The sequence below is a fragment of the Blennius ocellaris genome, assembly GCF_963422515.1.
Source record: "Blennius ocellaris genome assembly, chromosome: 16".
Lineage (NCBI taxonomy): Eukaryota > Metazoa > Chordata > Actinopteri > Blenniiformes > Blenniidae > Blennius > Blennius ocellaris.
In genome coordinates, this window is record NC_137665.1 from 18,214,058 (window position 1) to 18,228,312 (window position 14,255).

The 14,255-nt window shown below is 39.2% G+C and overlaps 1 protein-coding gene across 7 annotated transcripts in view; it reads left to right on the forward strand.

Moving 5' to 3' along the window:
* Nucleotides 1-14,255, forward strand: part of rbfox1 (RNA binding fox-1 homolog 1) — an 86,003-nt gene that overhangs the window by 50,395 nt on the left and 21,353 nt on the right. For all 7 annotated transcript variants that reach the window (XM_080511527.1, XM_080511525.1, XM_080511529.1 and 4 more), the window contains one exon: nt 8,534-8,598. In XM_080511527.1, coding sequence (XP_080367653.1) covers nt 8,534-8,598 — 65 coding nt within the window. The remainder of the gene's footprint in view (nt 1-8,533; nt 8,599-14,255) is intronic.

The following is a 14,255-nucleotide window of genomic DNA, read 5'->3' on the forward strand; positions in this document are numbered from 1 at the left end:
CATCAGCTTTAGAATTATCATTAGCATCTGTCCTCACCCATACTTGGTATCTTCATATTTCTCCTTTATCTGATTATCTTAAACTGCTGACCACCACGGTCCTGCTACTGCTTAATACCTCAATGTGAAATCTAATACATAAAACCAAACCGTTGCAACGAGTTTTCAGTCGTATGTCCGATGCTTTTAGTGAACCAGACTTATTGTGTCATATTTATTTAGTACTGAATAGCCTGCAGCTAATCTTTGACAGAAATCCAGCAACAGCTTCATATTTAATAACATTTTAAGTTAAAAAATGGTGAAATGGTTGTGACTGTGGTCAATAAAATAAATATATCTTATAATGGTGTTTTACACGGCCTCTAAAGTACTTAGGTAACCATCGAGTATATTTCTGTCACTAATCTCTTTACTCAAGAAGAAGCTGCTCATTAATCCTGAATTAACTTTGTTTTTCTGACAGCAACATGAACGATGTCGCCCAATAAATCACTTCAGCTTGTTTCCACAGTACCTGGGATTAATGAGCGTTTTCTCTGAGCGGTCGGTCTTCATGCTGCCACTTTATCTCCGCTGCGCCCTTTTCCTCCTTTCAATTACCTTAGAAATCTGTTTTTGTCAAGAAGGGCTGACTTCCAGATTATAGAGCATCTTCCCCCTCTAACATCCAGATTATAGAGCATCTTCCCCCTCTAACATCCAGATTATAGAGCATCTTCCCCCTCTAACATCCAGATTATAGAGCATCTTCCCCCTCTAACATCAGATTATAGAGCATCTTCCTCCTCTAACACCAGATTAAAGAGCATCTTCCTCCTCTAACATCAGATTATAGAGCATCTTCCTCCTCTAACGTCAGATTATAGAGCATCTTCCTCCTCTAACATCAGATTATAGAGCATCTTCCACCTCTAACATCAGATTATAAAGCATCTTCCTCCTCTAACACCAGATTAAAGAGCATCTTCCTTCTGTAACACCTAAACCTTTCATTGGAAAAAATCAACCAAATATCGTCATAGTATGAAAACAATCTATAAATTAAACAAAGAAAGGGTTAGGGTTAAAGGGTTAAGAAAGGTAAACCTTGGCTGACTACCTTTTTACTGATAGAATGCAATACAGACCAAGTGTGTTAATTATTCCTTATATTAGTACTATTTCCATAAAACACAGCTGTATTTATCATTATTATTATTATCGTAGAAAAGAATCACAGACTGATGATCAGGCAAATGTCAAACTGCAGATAAACTAATATAAAACACGACTGTGGACCTTGAAGAAGCGAGATCTTTTAATTCCAGGTGCCTCTGTGGTTGCATGTCATGTGCTGCATGTATAATATGAATGTTGGATGCTTTGTTTGAGGGGTTTCTTTTCTTTTTTTTCTTTTTTTTGAGGTTTGCATCCCATTGAGCCGTCTTCATTGCACGAACTAATGAGACGTTTAAATTTACTGTAATGTGCAAACGTTTCAGACGGTGGTGGCAAATGTTTCCTGGTAAGTGCGCTCCTAAAAATAGAGGTGTCAGTATTTTCTTTTTTTTAAATCATCTATATATCATTAAAACAAGTCTCAAAACAGCGCCTGTTCTTTGAGATGAGCAGTCTTATAATGCAGGAATTGCTTTTTTATTTATTTTTTTATATCTTATCTTCTATTTATTCCTCAAAATGTGACATTTTATTAGAGATATTGTAAAATCTGCTAGAATTATTTTCATTTAATTGATCCTTTCAGTGAACTAACAAAGAGACGTCAGAGACGTTGATGTTTCCTCAGATTTTCTCCATATTTACACATATCTAAAGCGCACACATCCGTTTTTGACTGTGCAAATAGTTTTGCCAAAATCCACTGGCGTTAACACTAAACTTTCATTCAGACATGCCTGAAACTTTTCACCGGAGCTGCATATGCAGTAGAATAATGTCTTATTAAATCAGGGCTAAAAGCACCTTTAAATATTCCGATGAAAACATTCTGCTTCATTTTAAAGCTGGAAAGGCGACATTTAGCACACGGCCTTATGTTAACCCGCTGTTAAAAGCAATATGCCAGCAAATATCAAACAAATATTAAAGCCCAGATAAATTCCAGTCATGTTTGTGTCTCATGAATAAAACTCATGAATCAAAGTCTTGTTTATCTCATCTAAAGATCTAAATTTGCTCTTTAGTGATTTTTTTTTTTCCTTCTTAAATGCCAAACTTTAATACACAAATCAGCCACGGCGTTCAGACCGCTGACCGGTCAAGTGGATAATACTGATCAGCACCTGTGGCATATATCAGCGAACTTTCTGTCCTTAAAGTTGGATTAGAAAAGAATTGGTTAGGCCTCAGACTCTGGATCCTGGTGTCAAATACCAGCCAGAGAAGCACTGGCCCAGTATGAGGCTGGTGGTCAGATTGTCACCTGCTTCCTGTCTGAGAGATTATAGAGGGAAAAGTTTGATTCGTGAAGTGAAAGATTGGCTTGAGTAAAGGATTTCTCACATAAATGTAATTTTATTTCATTCTATTAGTCATAATAGGTTTATTTTTTATTATATATAATAAAAAAAATGTTCAAAGGAATTTTTAAAAGCATTTCGCAAAATAGAAAGAAATCATGGAGGATTTCCTCAGAATTTATTTATTTATTAATTTATGTATTTATTTATTCGTAGATGATTATTATTTAAATGTATTTATTTGTCCATTCATGTACCTGGTCACATTTTTTATTTTGATTAAAAACACAATAAAACAGAAACAATTTGAGCAGAAAGTCGATACTAAACTAAGTGTAGTAAATTATGAAACATTTAAATTATTTTAAAAAAAAACAACAACAACAACAAAACTACAGAAACATGAATGTAACTTTGAATATCCCATGTTCTCCCTGAGCGGCTGCGTCTTTTCTGAACTCACTGCTAGTTTTCACAGTGGCGTTAACTTTAACTGGACCTTGATTCAGAGAGTGCATGAATCTTGGGGAGTCTAATGTGAAACTTGTGATTCTTTAAAGGTCTCATATTATCCAAAATAATGACTTTCTAATGGCTTTCCAGCAGTAATGTGTGTCCCTATCGCCTGTAAGAGGTCCAAGAAGAGAAGAGATTATGCCCTCTCTCTCATTTGCTCGATCCACCTTTTAGTAAACGTGTGCTCATACAGGTCATGCAGAGATTTTCTCTTCATGATGTCATGAGGGGAAATATCCACTCCGTTTGGTAGTGGATACTCACTTTGACCACCCCACCAGTAGATGAGCTCTGCCCGCTAAAATTACAAGCAGGTGCCATTTTTTTCCTCCTGGAAAACAGACGTGGAGTAGACATGGACAGACACAGCTCATTAGCATTTAAAGGTACAGGCACAGAAACAGCCTGTTCTCAGTGGAGCTCACGAGAGGGACTTTTAGACATCAGGACCGGATGACGAATTTGGGGGAAAAACACTTTAAATACAAAGTTGGACCTCTGAACACTGATGTGACATTGTTTAAAAACTGTATAATACGGGACCTTTAATGATTAATGATGCTAATGCTGAGATAAACTGATGCTCAGTGTGGCAATGCCACAATCGTGAAGCTGATCAGCAGCGATTGTTAATGGAGGAAGTGTCGAGTGAAATACAGCACATGTTTTGTATATATTAATGTAGCAGGACTGAGTTCATCCTCTGGTGCCACCATCGGACCCAACATGAAGCTGCTGTGTTACATCACTGCCGCCGCCACCGCCGCGTGTGTTTCGCATGCGTCAAACGCGGGCCCGCTGTCCATTAATTCATTTTTTCTAATGTGTAGAGGATGGCCGGGGTCGGCCTCGCTGTATGAAATGACACTGTGACGCTGACGCTAAGCCACCCTGTCATAAATTATGCAGCATCATGTCTGAACGACGGCGTCGCCCCGGCCCTGACGAACACTGCTGCAGCCCAACTGCCACGCGCACTCAGGGGAAAGTGGCATCAACAGGACACACACAGGCCGCCCCACACACCCACACACTGTAAACATCGCTGAGGAAATGTGAAACTGAAAGCACAGCATCGGGCCAAGCTGCAGTTTAACAAGACATCCGTGGCTGAAAATCTCATTTCGGAAACTCGCTACACATGAGGGATCAGAGTTTTACTGTTAAAAAAAATAATTAAATTGGAGGTAAAACAAATATTTACTGTATGAAAACATACATTTTAAGAACTGGATGAGATTTAAAGGCTGCAAAGCAGATTAAATAGATAAATTGAGGCAACAGGAGAGTGAATGTGCTTCAGCACCCCCGGTTGGTTGGTAGGTGAACTACACGTCTGAAATTTTAAAATGTATAAAATCACTCTGAAAAACAGTACTAGCACAAAATGTTTCTATTATAATTAGTATTGGCAATTACATTTTAATGCTCTGTTTGTCATAATATAACTTATAACAGATATTAAAGTGAAATTTTTTAATTGGTTCAAATTATATTCGATTAGATCAGACCTTATTAATGCCACATGTGGTAATTAGAAATCTTTTTCTATATTAATGTGGAGGAGGAACACTCATCTGCAAGGAGTTTGATTTGTAAATAACAGTTTATTTGTTGGGCTGTGCTGCTCAGTAATGTATTATAAGTAGAGTTCAAGCTCTATTAGAATACATTTATAACTAAAAATGGTGAAATGTGTGTAATTTTGGTCAGTTTTGCACCAATTTGATTGTATAATTAGATTTAAAGGATATTTTTTTAAGTATGAGTAAGTTGTGCAGTATGGAACCTGATACAGAAACTAACATCGTCTTGACGAACGACTTTCAGTGACCCACAAGGGTGAAAATGTTTCATTTACACATATTTGAGTGGATGTTTTGCAAAGGATTAACTGTTTGAAGTAAGTTCCCACAGTTAGAATGCATTTAAATGTGAAAGTACAAAAAGACAAAAGAATAGTCAAATGAGAAAACACAAGAGATGTTTTCAGTGTGTGAGTTCGACCTTTCCTCCACAGAGAGAGGACGTTTCCACACTCGATAAGACCACCTGAACAAACAGCGCCTGTGTAAGATTATAAGATCTGAGGCTGGGAGTGAATTTACACTGATACCAAAAGACAATAAAAAGCAGCAGAATGACCTGAACGTCACCTCCACTCAACCTCCCGACTGTCAGGCTGATTTAGTCTCTTCTATAAAACCCTTTCCACTCTGTGGCACCTTGAAGATTATATGAACTCTTAAATCTGCAAGCAGACAGTTTAATTTGTGATGGTTTATGAAAACAATACGGCTGTAAAGGACTAGCTTGAACCCGACGCGTTGACTTTTAGCCAATAGATAGTAAGCACCTGGTGTGAGACAAATAAAGGCCATAAAGTCATTCTCTCAGCATAGACTTCAGAATAAAGCAAAAGGGCCTCAACATAATGTGATATTGATATCAAATAGAATCAGAGGGAAAAGAAAAACAATAAAGTTTTATAAATTAAAATGAATGACTATAAATACAATGAATTGAATTCAGTTGGTGAATATGAATAAGTACATAAATACAACACAGTCATTCCGGGGGACTTTTACTGTGAAAACTAACAATTCACAAACTTAGTGTTTACTGGATTCCCCTGTTTTCAATAAACATCTTACGGTTTGATTTGAATTGATGGAATCCAATAGTTTTATTGTCACAAATGTATGTGTTATTAGCAGAAAAATACTCATACTGTGACTGGTAACTTAATATTATTCACTCTGAATGTTGTGGTTTTCTCAGATATACTCATGGTAATAGGATTTTTTTATTTATTTTTTGTCTTTTTGACAGTTTTATATAAACTTTATCTTAAAGTCTTGAATATCTATAACTTCCCTTCACTTGTTGGAAATACATGTAAAAATAAATGCTGATAGAACTCTTTAACTGACAGTGGAAAAAGCATCTGTTCAGTAAAGCGTATCACATTTTTAAGAATTTATGCAATTCAAAAGACTTTATTTGCTCCCGTGGGGCTCATAAAGCAGGCAGTGGTGGCGAGAACAATGTGAAAATATTATCATAACCACCAATATGGAAGTTGATGTGTTACCTGTTAGTAAAGCCTGAAATAGCAGCAAACAAACTGAGATACATTAAAAACATCAACAAAGTTCTTTAATGTGCTTTTAAAACGTATTTATACAGTTCAGATATCAAAGAGTTTGGAGCCGACTGGTCTCCTGCAGGTTCACCAGCACTGATGCATGAGGTGACTTCTAAACACACACACACACACACACACACACACACACACACACACACACACACACACACTCCGGTGGCTGTTTGGCTTCACCGTCCTCAGGAACAAAGGGAAGGTGCAGCGGGGACGGCCTGTGGCTTCGTCAGCCTCGCCCTCGGCTCAGTTCACTGGCAGACGCTACACACATATGCGCGCGCACACACACACACACACACACACACACAGGAGGAAGTTGTTCACTCACCTGCACTGCTGCTCTGCACTCTTTATTCTGGCCTGATTCTCACTTGTCTCACATCCTGCTGATGGATTAGAATTAGAAAAAAAAGACTTTACACATTGGAAAGTTATCCTGTAATGTAGCTTTTTTTTTCTTCTTCTAAATAACGTGACGTGACCTTTCCTGCAGCCGCCCACGTTCATCTTGGCCTCCTTTACTTCATTAGGCTGCCGGATTCCTCAGGAGCCGAGCAGAAGCTGTGCAGCAGAAATGTCAAATCATTGTTGTTTAAGTGCTCGTCGAGTAAACGAGAGCAGAATAACGTAGAAATCAAGACGCCGCCAAACGTTTGATTTAGTGTACATTATGGAAAACCTGAAGAAGGTGAGAAGTCTGAAGATAATTAAACACTTTATTAATTCAACATTATATGTTTTCTGATGATAACTGATACTGAAATTCTTTATCAGGTTAAACATACAACTCGTGTCCTTAATTTTTGTATTTGGTTTTGAAATTTCAAACCTTTCAAAGTCGCTTTCATTCTCACTGATCAGACGAGCTCCACTGAATAAAATATGTCAAAGATTGTTTTTCTATCTCTGCTATAATTTGAGGTAAAATGTTAACTTTAAAAAACATCACAGCGGGCAAAACTTTTGGAATGAATTGAAAATTAATTTAAAGCAAAGCTCAAATTTTCATCCATTAAAAAAAAAAAACAGATAGAATATGATATTAAAAAAAAATTATTTAGTAGAACATTATATAACATTTTATATCAATAACTTATGGACAAGAAGTGGGATGTAATATTTAGCTATATTTTTTATTGTATTCATGAGTGTTCAGTCAGGCACTGGACTCATTTTCACAATATCTGATCACTTCAACATTCTTTCCTGTGACTTTAAAGACAATGATAAGTTGATTAGTGCTGCAGGAATGATTTAATCTGTACCTGCTCTCGAAAATTAGCCATAATTTGAAAATAAAGGACAAATCGGCTCCACACTGTAGTGTAATGTAATAACTTTCCCATTGTAAGTTGATGGCCAGCGATGCTGAACGCAGTAAAACACCATGTTATCCCACTGACGATGCATTTCCACATAATCAAACAAAGTTATTGTGGTAATTTAATAGATTTTTACAGGTTGACAGTTCCGTTAGCTTGAGAGAATCGCAGCGACTCTGCAGTCGTCTCCTCCAAACTGTATTTTGCCACCAAATTGCAAATTGTGAACAACAGCGTTCTGTAATCAGACACTTTCCATATGCGTCCGGTAATCTTCATTTTTGCATCCAAAATAAAAAAACAAACAAAACAAAAATGCAATCTGATAGCTCCTTGCATGCACTTGGCGACCAGGCAGAGAAATCCAAGATGGCGGACATCGGGAAGACGGACATTAAAACTTGTAGTATTTTGGCCGTTTTTAGCGTTGCTCCACTTGAGATTTGTTTTGAAAACCCGTCCAGTGTCCACGTTTGGCAGGTCGTCCACTCATCTCGGTGTGTTAACAGTTAAAAACAGTTAGCAGGTCCCCTTCTAACTGTATTTCTACGAGGGTCAATCGTGTTTTACGCCGCTTCCTGAAACATGGCGCGACTTTCAAAATCTAAATCTCAACAGTCTCTCAGTGTCTGTTGCGCTTGTAAAAGCCGTATTATTCACAGGCTGACTCATGAGGGTTGGAATGCACAAAACATTTGTCTGTTGATATTTCTCACACCTGTCTGAAACACCTGCACCGAGGTGTGTGTGTGTTTGGGTGTGTGTGTGTGTTTGGGGGTGGGGGTGGGTGGGGGTGGGGGTCCGTCAGGGTCCGTCATGCATGCACTCCCATATTTCTGTTGCTGTCACTGGAAGAACTGCTAATTACAAACAAAAAACAAATGGCAGTGATTAATATGTGCGGTGTATTCTCACACAGTCAAAAAAAAAAAAAAAAAAAAAATTCCCCATCTGTTGTCGGACTCTGGTGTCGACAGAAAAACAACAGAGAGCAGCTTTTAAAGGAGGGAATCAATTAACGTGACTGTTTTTGTGTGTGTGTGTGTGTGTGTGTGTGTGTGTGTGTGCAGGGTGGTTACGCTGCCTACAGATATGCCCAGCCTGCTGCTGCCACAGCTGCTGCATACAGTGACAGGTGAGCCGGAAACTCTCTCCCACACTTCAGGTGATCCGTTTGATGTTCTGCTTCTTATCCAAACGCCTCTTTAACGCGCTGCGCTCATTTAAATACCACATTCGGAGGGACGTCCAACACTCTGAAAAACCTTCTGCGCACACACGCACACACACGCGCACACACACACAGAAGAGGCACCACATCGGGGAAACATACTGTGGGGAAACAGTGTTGATTAAGATTTATGATAAATACACACTTAACATATTAATGTAACAGTGCTCTCCCTCCCTTCAGTCCTTCTCTGCACAATAAGAAATCACACACACACACACACACACACACACACATCATAGAAAACACACCACGTGATTCATGGACCGCTGCCCGATGTGACCGAGAGGTCACTCCTTTGTCCAGATGTGTTGTCTCTTCCCCCATCAGTCCTCACCAAACTCTCCACACACACTTTCACACCGTCTACCGTGGTGGGCGGGACTTTAGAGAAGCAGGACTCGTCTGATTGGATAATTGGTGATTGGAAACATAATTGATCGTGCGATGTGTGTATTTCTGCAGGATTATCAATGTTCAGTGCTCGTTCTCCGGGGACACCCTCAGATTGTCCCTGATCACGTCTCAAGACTTTAACTGTGATTTTACTTGTTCGGTTTACAAACTGTCCACTTTCGCTATTATCTGAAATATCTTATGAACCTCGTTATAATCTATTAGAAATGACACCTGACGCCTTCAAAATGGATATCAAGGGGTTAGCTGGCTTTCAAAATAAAAGTCCTTATTTATTCAAAATGACAGTTAATACCTTTTAAATTGGATATTAATCGGTTGATTAGAATAGGGGTCAGCTGACATTCAAAATAAAAGCCCACAATGCCTTCAAAATAAAAGTCCATGTTTATTAAAACTTAAAAAATTTATATTTACTCTTGTTTCATCTCTAATTATAATCACTGTACCACACATTAACTACACTGAGCACATTCTTATATTAATGTTTCTATTTTTACTGCAGCCGTTAACGACAGTGAAACATTTCCCATTTCAACCTCCTGAAATAACATGAGAAACACAGTCGGTATTCTGTCTGTGAAGGAATGTCCGTAGGTCACAAATTGAATAATAAAATAGATTTAAAACATTCATTGCGGTGGAATATTAATCAAACTGTACACCCTGAAAGAGAAGTTATTGTTATTGAGAATAGAAGGTGGTATTGGTGAATATCCCACGTCACAATAGAAAGCGAACCTGTGAAACTGAGCTCAGTTTTATTTTCAAGGGGTTTGTCTTGTTTCTTGGGCCACCACCGTTTACCTTCACTGTAATGTGTGAGGCAGAGAGCAGGGGAGATCCACCGCCTTGCTCACAGGGGCTGCAGGGGGGAGTTCAGAAATACTACAATCTTGTTTTGTAAGCAGCTCCCCGCCTTGTCTCGTCTTGTTCGTGAGATTAATCAATGCAAAACAGAAAGACGGCTAAAGATCCAGACAAACGTGAAGGCGGCTGGAGCAAGGCAGTCGTTCAACGCGGGATGTCTTTGTGGACATAGTCGGGAAATACAACGTTCCACACCCTGCCTGTCCGTTATGACGTATATTTTGCACTGTAGTTCACCACACTGCTGCATACTGAGCTAAATCCACACGTGGGACTCTGGCGCTGCTATTTTTACACGCTGTGTAAAAGGAGGCAAAGCAGCAGCAGCAGAAAACTCTTCCTCTGCGACGACACAGAACGACGTGGCCGACGTTTTCTACGCCGGTCACGTCCGGCGTTCGGTCCGATTGAAGCTCTTTGGTCCGTGCTGTGTTCACACTTCAATCAAACTTCAATCAAAACGCAGCAGAGGTCATTTGTAAGCAGGCCGACCCCGCGTCTCACTCAGCCTCGCTTCGGTCGCTTCTGTTGCCGCGGAGCAGGGTTCACATGGCGGCAGAAACACAAACTGCACTACTGCTGCAGAGAGAACTCCTTTCATTCAGAAGAAGACATTTTTTTTTATTTTTTAATAAAATAATCAAACCTGGGCGCTGCGTCCACACACACAAAAGATCCTCTGGACTAAAGGTCCAAACTCTGAAGAAGATCTGACTCACCAGAGAGAGCTGTGAAATATATATTTCTGTCGTACTTATGTTAAAACTCAGAGCTTTTTTTCCATCAGATTATGATACGAACTGCTGGTGAATATCCAAACGGCTGCTCTAACAACACAATAGGTCACTTGGTGCGTGCACATTTTGTCCAAGTTAATCTGTCAATCAGCCCTGAAAATTGTGAAAAGTGAAGTCAGTGTTTCTCAGGCTGCAAATGTAGCGCAGGAAATCACGTACGGACAGAGACATTGCTTTAAATGTTTCAACATTTAATAAACTGAATCAAGTTTCCCCCAGAAAGATTAGCGTTACAGTTACAGATTACTTTATAGCTCACTATTTGCAGCACGAGGAGCTAAAAATCAATATTAATGCATTAAAATTCTGAGGTGAAAAACCTTGACATGGATAGTTTTTTCATTTGAATCAAGCAGTTAATCCATCAGCCAGAGTTTTTAACTGATATTTTAAAGAATAAAGCTCGGACAGTTGTGTAAATTTGCACAAGCTAATGAACGTGAGTCAAATGGGAGGTCCATTTTCTACATCTTATTCAACCTAACATCTGATCCCAGCAAACAAAGATTACGACTGGCGGAGGCACAAATTACTCTCACGCCAAATATTGAGATTCAATCAAAATTTGAATATGAGCTTCATCCACCAAATTAAAAGAAAAAAAAGAAAGAAGAAAAAAAAAAAGGAAAAGTCAGATTACATGATGCACCTGAACGCATCACAAAAATCCATAAAGTCGCTGCGTCATCATTTAAGCTGCAGGGTTCAAAGTAGCGGCTTACAGTACGGTAATTATGGGAGCTGCAACTCATTAATCACGATGCCTCTCTTTAATTAGATTTAATGGGGTATAACAACCAATAATTGAAAAATGGCCAATAATGTCGTAGCTTTCCAATGATGTAATAACATATAAAAAAATATATGCCATCATATATATTATATAATCATTATATCAATTTGTAAGTTGCTTAAAATATTCAACAACAATAAAATATTTCCAAGAAATACACTTTTATTTATGTATTATTACAGTATTGGTTAATGGATTTCTTGAAAGGATTTGTTTTAATGAGGTTAGTTAATACTTATTAGATTACCAACAGAATGCTATTTCAATTATGGCTCAAATATCTTATCCTATGTAAGATGGTTTTAATTGAATCCCACCGCTACTTTAAGAAGACGTCAGCGAAATATGTGACAAAGACGTACTAACGTTACTAATGTGGTTTTAATGACGAGTTTCTGTGCTGTAATGTGACGTTAATGTAACCCGGGTGTCGGTGTCACCATTCACACGTTATCCGGCTGAATCAAGGCTTCTGCGCGACTGCGGGCAGTTTATTACCGAGTTATTGCACTCGATTGCAGCGCAAGTAAAAAGTCGCCCGGGTCTCCAGTAGAGACTTCCCGGGGATGAGAATTCGCTCTGTAAATGATTGAAATACAACAAAGAATTATAGTTCTGTTTAAGCTGTGAAAATGCGATTCATGAATATTGCAAAAGGGTCTTGCAGTTGAAATAGTGGTTTCTAGGACTGAATAGATATTTCAGGGTACTTTATCTCCCATATGCCCATCCCTGTTTTATTAATAATAGATTTATTCATAACACAATGAATAATTTGTGTTAAATTAGTAAGCACTGCCATGTAATTTTAGTTTATAATTGCATGGAACTTGCAGATGTCTTTCCTTTTTGGATTCATTATTCATCTTCCACCTCGCGTTCCCCAACTTCAGTTTTGGTTTGAATGAACAATCATGGAGGGCAGATACGTGATCCATCCGAGTGAGGAGCGAGATGTCCAATTACCATCGACAAGGCCTTGATTTGAGACAATAGAGCAGCAAATATCATCGCAGGCTTACAGTCTGAATGAGAAAACGAACACAGTTATGAATAATGGCGGCATATTTATCAAGGAAGATATTAAAAGAATAGAAGTAAATGATATTTATTCCCCCTGCTTCAGCGGTTTTACCGGAATAGAGGGGAAGAGGCTGAAATGCGAGGCAGTGCTACTTCCTGTATTAAAACACTAACCGGGATATACATCGACGGCACCCGGGAAGCAATAAAAGGCATTTTTGTGGGAAATATGTGTGATTGCTGAGGGAAGTGATAGTGACTGGCTCCAGTGGCGATTCAGAGGACTGATAAAATGAAGAGCCATAATACTCTGCAGCAGTGGTGCTTTCTCTATCGATTCCAGGGAATAAAATGTAACAAGTACTTTACACTTTCATCCAACAACAGCATAGATCAATTTCCACTTATTCCCAAAACAATTCATCAGAGAATAATCTTATTACACCTGCTGAGAGCTTAGTTATATGGTCACATTGGCATAGTTTGCTTTATTCTTTGAAGAAAAAAAAACACTTGCTCGTTGTACTTCCTTGGCCTACATCGGGACTCGGTTCGATCGGGTGGGGATTGTTGAAAAGTTTCACCTGTTGATTTGGTTTATGTCACTTTCACTCTGCAGATTTGAAACATGGACACACAGTTGAAACAGCTGGTGGTGTGTTGGCGCTCTTTCATCCCATTCAGCTCTGAACAGCCCCCCCGAAAACAAAACGTTCTACGAAAACAAAGACGCAGTTCAAAAACACCATGTCAGCATCGACAAGCGGTCGCGTTATAAAGCCACGTGGCTGTGTATTAATAAGTGCTCTACGTCACTCTCAAAGTTCCCACTTCAAACCAGCTGCACCCGAGTTCACGTTTCCCATGATGAGCTTTCACGATTGAAGCAGACTCGGGGCCTGTTCACATTCCCCTGTTTGGTCTAGGACCGGAATTCTCTTCGGGGAAAACCCATTTCGTTTGGGCGTCTCCCCCCGGAACTCTGAACCAGAGCCAACAAGAGACCTCTTTCTCGTGGGCGGGGTGAGAGGACGTGGCATAGATGGCAATGCATTTTGGGTAGTGAACAAACAAAACCAACCGCCAGGGCATTCAAGGCCTTCTCTGCAGGCCTAAGAAAAATATCTGAGTCACAGATTGATATTGATTATATTATGTCCATGAGTACTTTTTAAATAATTCCAAATGGTCTGTCTGCTTCTTCTCAGAGCTTCTCCTCCAGCTGCGCTGCTTCCAGACGTGTATTTCCATGTTAACATTTCCAACCAATCATATTTCAGCCATCCCCTGTTGCCGGGTAAAGAAATCTGCCTCAGGCCTTCAGATTCTATTCTGCAAGCATCTACAGTGTAAAACTAGTATTGGTCATGCTGCTGCTGCTTCAACCAATCAGATTTTGATATTGGCAACTCAGATCCTTCTCGAAGGCCTCGCATGACGTCAGTGTATTCAAGCCCTCTGATTGGATGTCAGAGAGTTTTCACTCTCCAGCGTTAGCGAGCTGCATCTGTAGTGAGCTGCACGAACAAAAATATAGTTCTGTTTATTTAATAGCAGTTTTATCAACCGTCAATGACTAAAGGGGAAGATAAAGACATTTGGTTGCAGATTTATTTTCAAAATAATTTTCAAGAGGGACTTTTCTACGAGGTCATTGAACG